This window comes from Taudactylus pleione, unplaced genomic scaffold (genome assembly GCF_031769625.1).
Source record: "Taudactylus pleione unplaced genomic scaffold, aTauple2 ptg000479l, whole genome shotgun sequence".
In the NCBI taxonomy this organism is placed as follows: Eukaryota; Metazoa; Chordata; class Amphibia; order Anura; family Myobatrachidae; genus Taudactylus; species Taudactylus pleione.
This window is the reverse complement of record NW_028284881.1, coordinates 3,772,963-3,791,635: the sequence shown is the minus strand read 5'-3', so window position 1 is coordinate 3,791,635 and position 18,673 is coordinate 3,772,963. Positions and strand designations below refer to the sequence as shown.

General features: G+C 46.9%; 1 protein-coding gene across 1 annotated transcript in view; it reads right to left on the bottom strand.

Annotated features, from left to right (window-relative positions):
- Positions 1-18,673, bottom strand: part of KNTC1 (kinetochore associated 1) — a 295,100-nt gene that overhangs the window by 60,732 nt on the left and 215,695 nt on the right. Inside the window, exons 46-47 of the mRNA XM_088449172.1 lie at positions 15,912-16,083; positions 11,185-11,243 (exon numbers count right to left, since the gene is read on the bottom strand). Coding sequence (XP_088305298.1) covers positions 11,185-11,243; positions 15,912-16,083 — 231 coding nt within the window. The remainder of the gene's footprint in view (positions 1-11,184; positions 11,244-15,911; positions 16,084-18,673) is intronic.

The window sequence follows — 18,673 nt, the reverse complement described above, 5'->3', positions numbered from 1 at the left end:
TGGGGGCAATGCAGCATAAGGAGGACTACTAAGGGGGCAATGCAGCATAGGGGGGACTACTACTGGGGGCACTGCAGCATAAGGTGGCTACTACTAGGGGCAATGCAGCATAGGGGGGACTACTACTGGGGGCAATGCAGCATAGGGAGGACTACTACTGGGGGCACTGCAGCATAAGGGGGCTACTACTAGGGGCAATGCAGCATAGGGGGGACTACTACTGGGGGCAATGCAGCATAGAGGGGACTACTACTGGGGGCAATGCAACGTAGAGGGGACTACTACTGGGGGCAATGTAGCATAGGGGAGACTACTACTGGGGGCACTTCTGTGAGGTGGTCTAAATTGACTGGAAATGACTGGAAATGAATGTTATTGAGGTTAATAATACTCTAGGAACAAAAAAAAAACAAATTATGTGATTTTAGCTTTTGGCAATTTTTGTAAAAAAATACAAATCCAAAGCCAGTCATGGCAGGTTTGGTAAATCCAAATCAAACGACGAATCAGAGCCAAATCCAGCAAAAATGGCTCGGCGCACATCCGTAGTCTTAATAGATGTCTCCTGACTGCATCACAGATCCAAGTGCTGCGTCCTGCATGGGATTTATGTAAGATCAATCTTTCATTCAAAACACAATAAAAGGGACATTAGGTTAAGTGACATTTATAAAAACTATTTGTGGGTGTTTGGGGGGCTACCCGCATATATAAACCATCCCCAGGATGTATAGATCTGCTGCGATCCCCCATTTTCAATTGCAAAAGCAGCACTCAATAGGCTTGCTTTGAGCTTTTGCTGATTATGAACATCTTGCATGCTTAGCATATTGCTTACACTATCCATATCAAAAGATGAAAAAATATGAGATATGGTAAGAACTTACCTTTGTTATCTCTATTTCTACGAAGTCCACAGGGTTCCACAGGATAACTTGGGGTATAGGTGATGACGTCAAGCATCGGGCACCATAGAGTTAAGTTTTCAGTCCTTCCAGGATGCACTAGGGTCCCCCTCCTATACCCCGCCCCCGAGCCAAGGCATCTCAGTTAGTTACCAAGCCATAGGCCGGAGGAGGAGAAGGAAGAGAGAAAAAAGATCTGGACACACACAAGAATAACATTCTCACCAAAGGGAGACGGAAAAACCGGTGACCAGAGTAAAGCCCATCTGCAGCACAGGTGCGACAGGGCGGGAGTCCTGTGGAACCCTATGGACTTCGTAGAAATAGAGATAACAAAGGTAAGTTCTTACCATATCTCATATTTTTTACTTCAGGGTCCATAGGGTATCCACAGGATACCTTGGGGATGTCCCAAAGCAGTATCCTTTAAGGGTGGGGACGCTCCTGTGCTGAAAAGAGAATCCGCCGCCCGAAGGAAGCATCCTGAGAGGCGAAGGTGTCAAACCTGTAATACCTCACGAAGGTATGGACAGAGGACCACGTAGCAGCTTTGCAGATCTGGACTGCAGAGGCACCACGTCGAGCTGCCCACGAAGGACCCACAGACCTAGTGGAATGAGCCTTCACAGAAGGAGGAACCGGAAGGCCTTCATGAAGATAAGCTTCAGAAATTGCCATACGGATCCAGGCTGCCAAAGTTTGCTTTGAAGCAGGCCAACCCTTTTTACGGAAGCCATAGAGGACAAACAAGGCGTCCGACTTCCTAAACGAAGAAGTGCGGACAACATAAGTCCTTAAGGCCCGCACAACATCCAAAGTGGCCTCACCCACTGAAAGACCAGGTGAGTTAAAAGCCGGAACAACTATTTCCTCATTAACATGAAACTGGGAAACAACTTTGGGAAGAAATTCAGGACGAGTGCGTAGCACTGCCCTGTTCCCATGAAAAATCAAGAAAGGGGGTCTACAAGAGAGAGCCCCTAAGTCAGAAACACGTCTGGCCGAAGCTATGGCCAGAAGGAAAACAGTCTTAGCTGTTAGCCATTTAAGATCCACTGAGCCCAGTGGTTCAAACGGCGGTCCCTGGAGAGCCCTCAGGACCACAGCCAAGTCCCATGGCGCCACAGGTGGAACAAAAGGCGGCTGAATACGCAGAACGCCCTGCATAAAGGTGCGTACATCGGGGATTGTAGCAATCCTACGGTGAAACCAGACAGACAGGGCAGAAACCTGCACCTTCAAAGAAGCAAGGCGAAGCCCATGGTCCAGTCCCGCCTGTAGGAAGACGAGTACCCGAGACAGACGAAACTCCCGCGGTGCATAACCTCTCGGTTGATACCACTGGAAGAACATATGCCACACGCGATGGTATATTCTCGCGGAAGACGGTTTCCGAGCTCTTAGCATGGTCCGCACTACAGAGCTGGAAAACCCCCTGGACCTTAACATGGCCGTCTCAACAGCCACGCCGTCAAAGACAGCCGAGTCAGGTCCGGGTGAAGACAAGGACCCTGTGACAGATGGTCTGGTCGTAGCGGCAACCGCAGAGGACTGTCCACGGACAGACCCTGAAGGTCTGAGAACCAGTGCCGTCTTGGCCATGCGGGAGCTATCAACAGGAGCGTCCCTCCTTCCTGTTTGAATTTCCGGATTACCCGTGGAAGAAGGGAAACCGGAGGAAAGAGATAAGCAAACCGGAACGTCCACCGGACGAACAGAGCATCCACCAGAGACGCCTCTTAGTCTCTTGTGCGAGACCCGTACACCGGCAACTTGTTGTTGTGCCGGGACGCCATGAGGTCGATCTCTGGAAGACCCCACCTGTCCACCAGCAGTTGAAAAACGTCCGGGTGCAGGGACCATTCCCCCGGATGAACGTCCTGGCGACTGAGAAAGTCTGCCTCCCAGTTTAGCTCTCCCGGGATGAAGACCGCTGATATGGCTGGAAGATTGCGCTCCGCCCATACCAGGATCCGAGACACCTCTATGAGCGCCGCCCGACTTCGGGTTCCTCCTTGCCGGTTTATGTAGGCCACGGTGGTAGCGTTGTCCGACTGGACCTGCACTGGGCGACCCTGGAGAACCCGATGTGCCTGCTGGAGAGCATTGAAAACCGCTCGGAGTTCCAAGATGTTTATTGGAAGCTCCGCTTCCGCCGGAGTCCACCTGCCCTGGAACAAGTGTGGACCCGAAACTGCTCCCCAGCCCCGTAGACTGGCGTCCGTTGTCAACAGGACCCAATTCGCCACCCAGAACGGACGACCACTGTTGAGATGGGTCGTCTGCAACCACCAGGCAAGGGACAGGCGAACATCCGGAGTGAGCACTATCGACTGGGATTTCAGAGACTGAGGCAGACCATTCCATTTGGACAGGATCAGGTGGTGCAGAGGTCTGGAGTGAAACTGGGCATATTCCACCATGTCGAATACCGACACCATGGAGCCCAGTAACCTAATCGCTGAGTGCAGAGACATCCGGTGGCTCTGCAGACAACTGCGCACCCTCGACTGTAAGGCAGCGATCTTTTCCCCCGTAACAAAGATCCTTTGCTGTCCCGAGTCCAATAAGGCTCCGAGGTGCAGAATCCGCTGAGACGGGATCAGGGTGGACTTCTGCCAGTTTATCAACCAGCCGTGCCGTTGCAGTAGCGCAATGGTCAGGTCCAAGTGGCGGAGAAGGAGCTCCGGAGATCCTGCCACTAAGAGAAGGTCGTCCAAGTACGGCAACATGAGGACCCCTTGCAGCCGCAGGGAAGCCGCCATGACCGCCATCACCTTGGTGAAAACACGTGGTGCTGTCGCCAAGCCAAAAGGTAACGCCCGAAACTGGAAGTGGTCGCTGCGGATTGCAAACCTGAGGAACTGCTGATGGCGCAAAAGTATAGGGACATGCAGGTAAGCGTCCTGTATGTCCAATGACACCATGTAGTTCCCAGGTTCCAGCGCCAGAATGATGGACCGTAGGGTCTCCATCCGAGACTTCGGCACCCGCAAAGATTTGTTGAGAGCTTTGAGGTTGAAAATCGGACGAAACGACCCATTGGGTTTCTGCACCAAAAAGAGATTGGAATAGAAACCCTGGCCCTTCTGGGAAAATGGAACAGGCACTATAACTCCAACCTGGAGCACAGTGTGCAAAACCTTCCGCAGCTCAGTGGCTTTGTTCCGGTCTGATGGTAGACCCGAGGTGAAGAATCGAGCCGGGGGTCTGTGCCGGAAGGAGAGGGCATACCCGCGTGAGACCACCTCGAGAACCCAAGTGTCTGTTGTGGTGACCGACCAACACCGGGCGAACTGCAGCAGGCGGCCTCCCACTTTGGGATCCCCCAAAGGGAGGCCCGGACCGTCAGGCAGCAGGCTTGTCATCTGGCTTAGGGGCCGGACATCTGGTACTCCAGGCCTGTTTCCGGGAAAGGACTGTCTCTTAGGCCTACCCTATAAGACCGAAAGGACGGAGTACCTGAACGAGAAGGAACAGCAGCCGACGGGAGACATGCCGATTTAGCTGCCGCCAGCGTGGCTACAATCTTGTCCAGGTCCGGACCGAAGAGAACTTCTCCGTTAAAAGGCAACGCCTCCAAACCCTTTTTGGAATCAGCGTCCGCCTTCCAGGATCGCAACCACAAGGTGCGACGAGCAGCCACAGCTGCCGAAGAAATTTGAGACGCCAGGGTACTAATATCCAAGGCCGCTTCGTTGATATAAGTGGCCGAATCCTGGAGATTGACGATCAACTCCGTCTGCTCAGCCGAACAGTCGGAATCGAAGGACGCCTCCAACGCATCAGCCCAGCGCTCCATAGCTCGGGCAACCCAGCAAATGGCCATAGCCGGCCGCGCTGCCCCCCCCCGCAAGGGAATAGACGGACTTCAGGCAGATCTCCATCTTGCGGTCCGTAGCAGCCTTAAGGGAGGACATGGATGGCATGGGTAATGTGGCACTACGGACAAGGCGTGTCACATGAGAATCCACCTGAGGCGGGGATTCCCACTTGGCAAAATAATTGTCCGCAAACGGATACGCCACTGCTAAACGCCTTTGAGGCTGATATCGTTTGCCTGGATGTTTCCACGCTTCCTCCAGGTGGTCAACTAATTGCCCCGAAAGAGGAAACACTGTGGTATCTCCTTTAACATCTTTGAAAAAGGCGTATTTGGACTTTGATACCGGAGGCTCCTCATCCTCAATAACTAAAGCAGTGCGGACTGCACGAATAAGGCCAGGTATATACACCTTACTCTTTAGGACGGGGAGGTTCCTGGTCAGAAAGATCCAGAATCTCCCCATCATCGGACGTCCCGTCATCCTCATAAGGAGCAGACAGACGCCACCGGCCGCATCACAGACTCCCCTTGCAACACGTCTGACAACTGCTGTACAGAGCTTGTTAACAAATTAACCCACGCAGGCTCATGAGAGACCTGAGGAGGGGAAATAGGGAGACTGTGGGGTACCATCAATTGTCTTGGGAAACCCTGCATGGGTGACGACACCACTGACTGCTGGGACAAACCCATCTGAGTGAGGGCAGGCTGCGGAGCTAACTGGCCCACGAGGGTTGTAAGCGCTTTGGCAAAACAAGCCCAAGGCGGCTCCTGTACCGGAGCCGTGACCGTAATCGGTCGCGTCAACGAATAACACCGTCGATATAGTCCCTCCGCACTGCCGTCCCCCTCCGCTATAGGTACCTTGCATGTAGTACATAAAAGCTGGAGAGGAAAATCACTTTCAGACATAATGGTAAGTATGTGACCCCTCTCACTGATACTCGTTAGTATAGTGTGAGACCACCCTGCAAGCACCGCACCGCAAGGGCTTTAGCAGAAAGAACAGGGACAGTTAAATGCTGACAGATAGAAAATGAAAGTACAGGCAGCAGACGCTAGCATAGGTCACATACAATGCAAAGAAATCAATTCCTGCACTATCAGCGCTGATCCTCAACTACACAGACTCAGAGCCTGGTAGGACACAGCGCTGCATACACAGACCTTATCCAACGGAGGAGAGGTATGCAGGGGGACCCAGACCACGATGCCACCGTTCTTCAGCGTCCAGCAGCGCTCACCATGCTTCTTCCAAAGATGGCCACCGAGGAGCAGAGAGGAGGCCGGCCTGGGGGAGGAGCGCTGACACAGGACCAGTCAGAGTGTGCAGAGAGGGCTGTGTGCAGTGGGGGAGGCGCCGGCTGTGAGACAGGGAAGGCGCGCTCCCCTGGCATGCATTTAACCCCTGGGACGCCGCAGTGCTACCGCTCTGCCGCAGTCCCGCTGTCCCAGGGGGGTAGTGGAAGCGCAGGTTAGGACCTGGCTCCACGCTGCAGCCAGTCCCCAGGAAGCCCCCTGCCTGGGGACTCTGGACCATGTAACAGCGGGGACCCACCGCGGGACCCCGCTGCTTACCTTGCTGTCCCCCTTGATTCCGCCCATGTTCCTGAACATCTGGGGTCACCGCTAGCTGTGACCCCAGATGCCTACCAGCATCCCCGGATCAGTACCAGCGTTCTGGTACCGGCGGGGGTGTAGGGAAGACAGCATGGACGTCAGGACTGTACTTCCAGATGTGCAGCCACAGCTGCTTTAAGAAAACTTCAGGGGCTCTTCTTAGCCCCCACTCCAACAGGTGCATCCGACTCCGGCCGGGCACCAAACTAAACTGAGATGCCTTGGCTCGGAGGCGGGGTATAGGAGGGGGAACCTAGTGCATCCTGGGAGGACTGAAAACTTAACTCTATGGTGCCCGATGCCTGACGTCATCACCTATACCCCAAGGTATCCTGTGGATACCCTATGGACCCTGAAGTAGAAATTCCTGCTTTGCATCATTAACTATCTGCCTGTTAAACCTGCCAACTAGCAGTTTTATATTTACCACCTAAAGATGGATTTCCTTTGTGTGATATAATACATCTTCTGACAGGTCAGGTATGAAATCCCAGAAGTCGGGATGCCTACTGTTAAAATGCAGGGGTCGGGTAAGTATGTAAACCCTTCCCCCTACCTCAACCTTCTTGCACTCTAATCCCAACCCTCCCCACACCGCACCCTAACCCTCCCCGTTAGTGCTTAAACCTAACCCTCCCCCCTTGGTGCCTAACACCCCCTAGTGGTGCCTAACACTAAACCCCCCCTCCCAAAGCGGATTCCGGCGTTGGTCTGTGGGCTGGCGTTAGGATTTAGCAGCCTGTGTGAAATACCAGGTCGGGTTTCCGATGCCAGGACTTCAAAAGACGGCGTCACGGCCGTCTGTATTTTAACTACATCCCCTTCTGACAGCAGTATTTTTCGGCTCATTAAACAATACAGTTTTAAAAAAACATTTCCAGCTGCAAATGATTTCATTGTGAACAGTATGTTATATTGACATCTAAATAATAAACGAGAAAATGTGTGCCTGTCTGTCCCTTATGCACGGCCAGAGTTTTGGACCTAGCTCCATCAAATTTGGCATGGTGGTGTAGTTTGACCAGGATTAGGCTTTTGCCTAAAATTTAACTTTGTCAGGGACATACACTGTCACACAATCCCTAAAAATAGGGGACACTCTTAAATTACACAGGTTCTGGGGCTGGCTCCAGTGGAAACTGGCATTCTGCCAAAAACCTGTGGCAAAGTTACAACAGTATCCTTTTAACTTCAGTCTGAGCAAACCTGATGGGTCATGCAATTTCATATGAAATCCAGAGCCTCTGTGTTTGCATGCAAGTAGGTAACTAGAACTTTGGGGGCCACATATAAAAGGCGCCCCCCAGAGGTAAAAAATGCATACATTTGCTCCCACACAGAGCCCATTCATGTTATGCCACACAGTAATTTCCATTACACATTATACCACACACTAATGCCTTTTACAGATTATGCCACAAAGTAGTGCCCCATATAACAAATTATTCCACACAATAGAAGTGCCCTTTATACACTATGACCCCCCCTCTCAGCAACTCACTTCCCCGCCTCCCTCCAGCAGTGTCTCGCCTCCCACTGTATGCCATCAGATGTGTATTTGGCGCCGGGCCTCCAGCTAATTACAGCAGGCGCACAGGCAGGCCATGGCAGACATGGACAGACAGCGCTGGCGCAACTTGAATCTGGCACTGGTCGCAAGCCAATCAGGGCTCACGGACCAGCAGCCAATCAGGAGCCGCCACTGTTGATTGGCTACCGGTCCGTGAGCTCTGATTGCCCCGCGACCGGCGGTGAGGTCTCCCGGTGTCTGTCTACTGATGCGCCAGCTGTAATCAGCTGGAGGGCCAGCACCAAATCAACATCGCTGACACCTAGGTCCCCCTCGGCAGCCCTGACTGGACCAGCCCACCTTGTGTGCGTGACTGGGTGCTGGAGGAGCAGCGGGGCCACAGAGGGAGATCAAGCACCATAGCAGCCGCACCCCTTGCACCCACGGTAGTTCCGCCACTGTTTGCATGCATGCTAGCAAACAGTGGGGTCCTTTTCAGGATCAATGGAATGGGGTTATAGGCGAGGACAATATAAACAAAGGCTGCAGGTGCACTTCAGGGTCCAGTCTTCAACCCGAGCAATGCCGGGTATCCCAGCTAGTTTAAAATAAGCAAAACAAACGTTGTACTCTAAACAATCCCTGATTGACTGGATGTCAAAGTCAAGGTGCTAGAGAAGCATGGGGAGATGTTTGGGTTAAAACAATAATGAACAAGGGACAGAGAGAGAGATAGGCAGATGATGTTTGCAAGTTTACCACATCTCAACTGACAAGGTCAAAATTGGGAAGAAACCAATTAAGGCTATTCTGCAGGCTCTAAATACAGGAGAGAGAAGGCATTTAAGGTAGGTTGCCTATGTCAGCCCAGAGAGCCTTTGGGGGAAAAGAAGGCTATGGCGGGCAGCGGACTGGGCAACCTTAAAGAACCTTTTGAGTAGGCCTAAGATCATAATTTGGGAATAACACTGGAAGAATCAGATTTGTGAGATATAAGGCAATGGATATCTAAAATGTCCATTAACGTTAAGGAAAATTTTTATAAAATGTATTCACGGTGGTACTTGGTTCCTGAAAAACTGCATCATATATTTCCAACATCATCGGACCTCTGCTGGAAACAATGTGGGCATACAAACATATTTGGTGGGATTTCCCTTTGATCTCAGTTTACGGAAACGATATACTCTCCTTAATAAGCAAGGTGATTGCCTATTCTCCTCCTAAAGATCCATTACACATCCTACTTTGTAAACCAATGAAAGGGGTTCCAAAACCTATTAATAAACTTAGTAGCCATATATTTATGCTGCTAAACATCTAGTTGCTACTATTTGCAAGCTCTCTCTTGGCCCCTCCTTACAGGGTGATTAACAAAATTTGGTACATTGCCTCAATGGAATAACTGCCCTTCTTCACGATAAGGTGGATAAATTTCATGCTATTTGGCGTCCATGGTACTTTTACTTTCATAGACCAATCCCTGGTAACAATTTAAATTTCTTTTAAAAAAGTAGCTTGTGTAGACATCAGGTTTCTGATGTCCCGGCCACCCTCCCTTGGATTTACAGATCGCAGTTCTCCTAAAGTGTTTGCCTACCTCCACCTCCCTTTCCCTATATTTATTTTGAGCATTTGTTATTGTACGCCATTTAATAAGTACTAGCTGGGATAACCAGCAGGCAGACATGGAAAGACAGCACCACCGGTCACGAGGCAATCAGAGCTCGCGGACGGGTAGTCAATCAGCAGTGGCAGCTCCTGATTAGCTGCCAGACCACGAGCTCCAAATGGCTCGCGACTGGTGTAAGAGTCAAATTGCGCTGGGCACGGTCTGTCCAGGTCTGCCGCTGCGCCAGCTGTAATAAGCTGGCGGCCTGACACCAAATCCAGACTGTGAGGTTAGAAGGATACTTTTGTAGCTTTTACACAGGTTTTTTGGCAGACTTGAGCCAACCCCGGAACCTGTGTAATGAGTGTCCCCATTTTTAGTGATTGTCAGGGCCACACACTGTCACACAAAGTTCAAACCTAGGCAAAAACCTAATCCTGTTCAAACTACACCACCATGCCAAATTTGGTGCAGCTAGGTTCAAAAGTATTGTACATATTTTGAATGACTGTGGCTATGACTTATGTATGTCATCCTTATTTATAAATAAAGAGATAAACCCCCCCCCCCCCCATGCAGTGTAATGAAGGACGGAACGAATGATCGTTCAGTCATTTGTTACATCGTTCTGATGTGTACCCAGGATCCAATATGTCGGCTCGTTGCCCCGACATATCAGCTGGGTACACTTCATTCAGTGTGTACCCAGCTATAGTATCAACAGCAGAATGTCGTCTTTTTAATAACTATGAATCAACATAGTTTAATGGACAGATTTTAAAGCTAGACCCACAGGAAAAGTAGGATATATGCTAAATATATTGGAAAAAGCGATTTAATAAAAAATACACTGGAAAACCTGATCCACACTTAATACACACACTATTAAATACATAAGAAGAAACAGATCCATACTACACAAGAAATGCCAGATCCATGCTAAATATATTGAAAAGACAACATTTTTATGGCTGCCTGGCTGTGATTAAAGGCACTACTTGAGTGGGGCTGGCAAGGGAACAAGTTGATATAAAAAAAGTTTTAACTGATTGAGGAATCTGCTAAGTGACCTTGGTAAAAAAAAAAAAAAATAATAATTATATTACGGGTAATAATTTTGGGCTGCCTTATAAATTTAGTCGCAGCTTGAGCAATAATTGACGGCTACATATGTTTTTCTTAATTGTTTTGCAGCTTTTTATTATCTTTACTAAATTCCTAAGCTCTCTCCTCTTGTTGTAAAATGCAGGGAAATAAGCCGGGGGTTGCATCTCCCTCTCCTCATCACTTTCCGCAGGCAAACAGAGAGCGAGCCATTTGGACAGAGGATGTCTGCCCTGGATGAGTGACACTGTCTTGAGGAATCTGGCTGACTAACAGAAGACTCTTGTTAGGAATCTGACTAGCCAGTAAGATTACTCAAGATGGCTGCAGGTGGCGGCCAAAGTATATTATTGTCCTCAGTGAAAGCTATGCTGTACTATGCATCCTGGCTCGCTTTAAACATAAAACCTTTTAGGCGGGTTTGGATCGCAGTTCATTTTTCTCAACTTCCGGAGAGTTCCGTCTGAAATATAGCCTTGCTTTTAAATATGGAGCAAATTATTTAACACAAATGTAAAAAATGTATGGAAGATAACTTACAAAATAGGATCTGATTAATGTCACATTAAATTTGATTTCAACATATAAAATAATAAATGCATGTCACCTTCATGAGTTTGGAAATGAGCAGCAGTGTTGGAAAGGACTCCTCACTCAGTTCAGCAGCTGGAATACATGGCAAGATAAGAACATGTGTGATAAAAATGTTTAATAGCAGATACAGGTAAAGCGAGCACAGAATTGTCTAACACTAGATGATTACATTATTTTCCCTCTTTCTTGGACTTTAAGGAAACATTGCATGAAGTGGGTTTTTGAAAGCATAATATTTAAACTAAAGCTGGGAACACACTGTACAATCCATCGTACGATATATCATTCCGTTGTGGTTTGGAACAATATATTGTACACATCGTATAGTGTGTACGCCCCGATCCGTTGTTTTCGATGGTTGGTCATCGCATCAGCCCATCTGCTGTCCTGCACTTCAGATGGGATGATACAATGAACAAAGCAGTGCTGTTACATGCAGGATGTAACGATACATTGCACCATCGTACGCCGGATTGTGCAATGTGTACGGCGCACGCAATGTACAGTTACATCGCATCGCGAGTGGCACTGTCGTATGGTATGTAGCAAGCTTTAGGCAATATTTGTCTTTGTCAGCAGATGCCAGTTTGAGAGACTCATACAATGCAGGTCAGATTGATGAAAATTATGTGGCAAAAGAAAAAAGTTTTTTCTTGTACCCTTACACTAATAAGTGCTACGTTTCATAACCAACAAAGATCATAGGGCAGCACAGAACTAAGCAATCAATCTAAAATATCATCAGAACAGAAACAGTTATCAAAAAGTGTCCTTCAATAGATACAAAAACGGATATGAGTACAAAAATCCTCTATTCTCTTACATCTTATATGAGAGACATTACTAACCTTGGGTTACACGAAGTTCAGATACAGCGGTGAGCCAGTTGCCCAAAGGAAACGTCTTTGGAAACAAAGACCGTAAAAGTATGTATGGGTGATTAGGACTCAGCCCACCACAACTGGTACACTGCTGGGCTGCCCAGGAGGTGCAAACCGTTCAGGTAGAATATGATGTAACGTAAAGAGTAACTGATGCCCAGAATTCCAATATTAGCCAAAATCCAACTCGCCGCCATAATCTATCCTGGCTGCTAATGACAAACACAGTATCTGGACACAGAATCTTTTGTTGCTCAACAACCACTCTTGTGTGCATAACAAACACCAAGGAGACAATCTGTTGCACACATGGATTGACTCACAAAGCTCTAACGACATCAAGGAGGTATATATATTCCCCATTTCCTGAAGCTAAATCTTAATATACCAGTGCAGGGAGACATATATCCTGGTTCACATGGAATGTGACTCTACATTGGGTTGGGACGAATGGCAGAACAGCTATTATCATGGAAAACCAGATATTGCGATCTTCAAGGTAGGTAGCCAAGTCAAAAACCCCTTCTTGCAGAAATAAAAGTCAACAAAACTTAACTGAAAGTCAATAGAGTTAGGGCACAAATAGTCCTTTCGGCATAACAGTAAAGGCTAAGTTTAGATCGCAAGGAACATCCAGTAGAACATGGGGTACTTGAAAGTAAAGAACCCCCTGAATAAAAAAAACTTCAGAAAGTTAAGACAAAGCCCTCTGTAAAAGATAGGTAAAGACCATGCTGATACCTGGACCAAAGGAGAGGTCAGTCTGAAGTCACTGCCAATGCCATCTTGTAGGAAGAACAAGAAATTTACCACAGGAAACTGTGATGTTTGAACTAGTTTTAACATAAACCTATTTAGATCAATGCCAAAGGGCACAAAGTACCCACTAAGGGGTTTATGTATGCATTGGCATTATCCAATTGGATAACAAAAGTTTCTGCCCCATAGAAAGAACTCAAGAATGTTTATAGGCCTGAAGGCAAAGGTGCATCCCTTCAAGCTGGTCTCTGTCATTGGGAATGTTAAAGTCCAGTAGGACCTCAACCCCACAGAAGAGTTGTCCCAGACAATGGAGTGTGAAATTAATAAGGCTGAAACTGTAGAACTGCATAATACTATTCTACCCCGGAACTAGTAAGATTAGATTTGTATACTAGAAAACAGATTTTAATTACAGTGCAACCACTGTCAGCTACAAAGGGTCAGGATAACAGATGCAGAACTTTTTGGCACCACAAAGTTGTCCAGGGACACTGAAATCTAAGACAAGTCATAACATGACAATAGTGAATACCCGCGGTGATGAGGACAACGAAGGGCAGAACTATGAACTGATATGGAAGTTACCCCCCTCCAAGAAGGCTGCAATATAAGAGCAGGGTTTTAGATACATAATGGTCACACTAGCCACCTCTGCATCTTTCCAATTTCATTTCACAGACGCTGCTAATTAAACATTGCATCTGGATCAAAGTGAAAAAAGCTCCACATTACCTATGCATGCTGTCCAATGATGTATCAATTAGAATAGGAAAAATGTAGGCGATGGCTAGCAGGCAATAGGAGCATGCACATCTGCTACAGAGAAAGTAGCTACTACCCCTTTCACATCGCAAATGCCGGGTCGCACCTGGGATTTGTATGCGTCCATCCCGAGTGCGATCCGGCTGAGACCCCTTTCAGACTGGTGGTCTGACGCGGCAATAATGCCGTGTCGATGACGGCACCGCCATTACTGCTGAGCCAGCTCTTCCTATGCAGTGAACGGGACCCAGGTCGCACTGCACCCTGTTTGTTACCTGAGTTGAAATGCCGGGTTATTTCAACTGGGCCCATTCACACTGCACAGTAACCCGGGTTGCAGCGCGTTCATGTGCAATAATCCGGGTTATTTGCTGGCAGTGTGAAAGAGGTATAAATCAAAACAGTATCCAAAATGAATAAAATGGGAAAGGGTACTGTGACATAACATAGTAGCAAAACACTTCAGCACTCAACAATAAGATGAGGAGAGTACAGTGACATATAATAAATAAAGACTGTACTCAACAATCCAGCCCCCCACTTGTGGCCCATTTCAAGCATGGCTGACTTCCCTAGTGACAGATTCCCAGCAGGCCTGCTTGTCTCTAGTGCAGGGCCTAAGTTTTTCTCTAATGCCACATTGATGACCACATGACCAACATCACCTGGAAAATGCTTATTTGTATTAATTTTTTTAAGTCTTTAGGCTTGCCACTGGGGTGGAAAGGGGGTCAGCTACTCTCAGAGGCGACTCGAAGGTCCCAGTATTGCAACTCTCGAAGTGCAGTCCAGTATTGCACCCACAGAATGCAAACATCATTGTTAGTGACTGTTGAAAGTGCCGCCACTTCGGCACCCCTAGAGCAAGGAAGCAGAGCCAGCAGGGAAGCAGTGTAATGGCACTTATGACGGCTCCACATAAAGGGGTGTTCTTACAGAACAGAGACGAAAATTTTTAATGAAAATACGACCTACTGCAAGGGTACTAAAAATTAAACGGTACACATATTGGTGGTGGGGAGTAGAGGGAAGCAGCTGGAATACAAACAATTTTGCACTTTTATACCAATGTAATCCATGTCCCCCAAAGAGATTAAAGAGAAATAGTGATTTGAAAATTATATTACTAAATCAGTCTGGTGCTTATTAAACTAATTAATCAGCAATACCTGTGGTCTCGGTGGCAGGGGCAGAACTATGGGAGACAACGGAGGCGCCTGCCGCCGGGCTCCAGCTCTGAAGGGGCACCTCCTCCATTGTCCACAATATATTCACCCCACTTAGGGCTGTAACTATGTACCTGGAGTGTACCGTAACGGCCGTCCAATACATGGCATCCCTTCCCGACACTGAAGAGCCACCATACACTAGTGGAGAGCTCCATGTCAGACCATCAGATGCTGCCTTAGTCTATCTATAGCCTGTCTGCTTGCAAATTGCTACATTACAGTGTCAAGGGCTGTGGCGGGGGGGTGGGGGGGGGCACCAAATTTTAACTTGCCTCCGGGCATCTGGGATGAACTTACGCCACTGCTCGGTGGAGGTAACTGTTAATCACTGTCAATCAAATGGCTGAATAAAAAAATTTTAAGAGTGATTGATAGTTCCTATACAGTAATTGTTTTTTTTAAAAATCACACTGAAAATCAAAAAAGTCACATAATTCTAGTAAAACTAGTTTAAACTGCAACCTCATATTTACAATGATTTCTTTACAAATCAAGTGGATAACCATAGTAATTAAAAAAGTAAATTAAAAAGAAAAAAAACAAACAAAAAAAAAAACTTTCCACAAGCTACATCTGTACATTTATGTTCATAATTGCAAAAACACATTCATAGTTGCTTGGCTGCTGTACTTAATGCAAGTGGTCATCCCACGAATGTTATAGTTTATCAAGACTAAGAATAAAAGGGTATTCATTCCACAGTCTAGCAGCGAGGGGCATAATATAGCTACAGAAACATGGAAGCAAAAATGTAGCCTTTTCAATTTAGGGAAAAATCACAGAAAACGAGTCAAGGCTTTTAACCATTTTGATAGACAATGATCCACAACTCTTTTTCCAGTCCAACAAATGATATAAACAAACACATTTTATTAAATATAATGTGCTGCTTTGCATCTATGCTAGTAATTTAAATACTAATTGCTGATGACAAAAGTACTAATTATACTAAAATGAAACTTTGTGTTGGAAGCCCAAAATACAAATGGTATCTTGACTTCCAAATAGAACTGGCAAAAATGCATAATTTTAGAATATGTTAACAGTGAATACACATTGGACCTTAAAATCTACATAGATGTATGAAAATAGAAGAAATTACTTACATATGATGCCCCAAAAACTTGTTGAAGTATTGAATAGCAGCAAGTGAAAGGGCAGTCTTGTATCTGCAGCACTAGACATTGCAATGCCATGCTCTAGAATGTATTGGTGCTCCAAATCAGCAGGAGCTGCAATCCTCTTGTAAGATGTAAGAAGATTAACTAAATTTAAAGCCTAAAATCATAAACAAACAAGGCCAAAATATTATACCAGGAAAAATATATTTCAGTGTATACAGTAAAATCAGCAATGTTCATAACAGAAATTATAGATATGGAATCCAGAGACACACGGCTTTGCCTTTCAAAGTTAGTGCAGGTTAAACACTAAAGCTGGGTACACACTGACAGATATATCTGTCCAATCTGTCTGGTGGAAAGGAAAATCTGGTCTGTCTTCCAGGGTTTTGGAGCAAATTTCTATTGGTAGTTGCTCCCATACATTACCAGATTTTCCTTCCCACCAGACAGATTGGACAGATATATCAGTCAGTGTGTGCCCAGCATAAGGGGTCTATTTACTAAGCAGTGTTAGGAGACAGAGTGTAAAGTGATAAGAAAGTGATAAGGTGCCAGCCAATCAGCTCCCAACTGTAATTTTTCAAACACAGCCTGTGAGATGGCAGTTGGGAGCTGATTGGCTGGCACCTTAATCACTGTCTTATCACTTTTCACTTTGTCTCCCAACACTGCTTAGTAAATAGACCCCATAGTAGGTTTAGGCTGTCTGAAATATAATACCAAAGACACATTACTTGAATTTATAATTACATATAGGCTGCTAGAAAGCGGATACTTTTCCCCATCTACCCACTGTTTGACTGAAAATGGTATTTCTAAGTAGTTCACTCAAATATGCAAGCAGCAAAGCAGGATAACCCTATACAGAATCATCACTACTCCCAGATCTCTAGACCAAAAAGGTAGTACAGGTTGAGTCTCCCATATCCGAATATTCCGAAATACGGAATATGTTTAGCATGACAGATAGTGAAACCTTTGCTGTTTATTTTTAATAATTTTGTGCCTTAAACAAAGTTTGTCTACATTAAAGTATAAAATGACCTATAGGCTGTGTGTATAAGGTGTATATGAAACAAATATGAATTTCATATATGTACACAAACTTGGTTTGAGCCAGTGCTCGAATTGGGAATTTAGAGGTGGGGGTATGGAGACTGAATTTCCCCCCCTGGGCCCCTGCTTCCATGTCACCCCATTGTAAGTCTCTTACCCCACCCCCACACTTCTCCCTGCCTGCTCCCCTCTCTCACACCCTGCCCTTCTAACTGAATCCCTCTCTTCCCTCACCCCCTACAATACTAACTGCCTGCCTCCCTCTGTCTGCCCCTCTCTCTATTCCCTCTCTCACATCCTCCCCTCTCTCTACTTCCCTCTTACCTGCGGTCCTGCGCTGCTGGAATGGAGCTGCCAGGAGCACCGGGTCTTCGTTACTGCTCCAGTAGTGCGAGCCAATGAGAAGCTGCCACTTAGCAGCTTCTCATTGGCTGGCGGCCGCGAGCCCCGTGATTGGCTGGCGGCCGCGAGCGCAGTGATTGGCTGGCGGCCGCGAGCGCAGTGATTGGCTGGCGGCCGCGAGCGCAGTGATTGGCTGGCGGCCGCGAGCGCAGTGATTGGCTGGCGGCCGCGAGCGCAGTGATTGGCTGGCGGCCGCGAGCGCCGTGATTGGCTGGCGGCCGCGAGCGCCGTGATTGGCTGGCGGCCGCGAGCGCCGTGATAGGCTGGCGGCCGCAAGCCCTGCAATTGGCTGGCAGTCAGAGTGCGCTGCTTACAATGCAGCCGGGACCAGGTGGCTGCTTTGTCCCGGCTATATGCCAGCCGCTGATCGAGATGTGTCCCCTGCGGGACACATCTCTACACATTGCCGCTGCTGCTCCAGCGCTGGGATGTCATACCGCCCCACTTCGATCACTGGTTTGAGCCACAAAATTTAAAATATTTAATAAATTACCTTAAGGCTGTGTGTATAAGGTGTATATGAATCATAAATACATCCTGTGTTTAGATTTGGGTTCTATTCCTAAGACATTTCAACAGGGTATGAAATTATTCCAAAATACGGAATATTCCGATATCCAAAATACCTCTGGTCCCAAGCATTTTGGATATGGGAGACTCAACCTGTACCAACACTTGTAACAGGTTAAAGTTCTCAATGTTGTGTCTATGTCGCTCAATATTCATTTATTAAAAATGAAACCTGGTCAATCTTTACTTAAAAGTAAAAGTAGGATCTCAGAAAACTTACAAAAAGTGCTTCTCCTTGTTTTGTCTGCATTACGTTGCTGAATAATACATATAACAATATGTATGCAAATCAAAGCGTTTTTCAATTACCAATAACCTATTAAATTATTTTTCTTGGAGGCTGGTCAAGTCAGGGCAGACTACTTGGGTTTCTTGTTCTTCAATCACCAGGACGCCGGAGAGTCCATGCACTAAGCTTCAGCCCAACTCCTCCTAGCAATAGTCACCCCTTCTTTAAACAGAAGACCTACAATAGGATGTGAATCCTAGAAACCTATAGCTTAAAGGATTTGTCTAAATGTGTGGTGTGATGACCAGACAGCATTTGACAAGTTTGTTCCGGGGGAATTAAACTGATCAACACCCATGCAGCACAAGCCAGACTTTACCTGATGAGATTTATGTCTAGATTATGCATAGAGCAGACCACTCTAATTTAAATATTTGAGGACTTGGAACAAACATGGCTCCTGGATCATGGAGGAAGAACCCAGCTT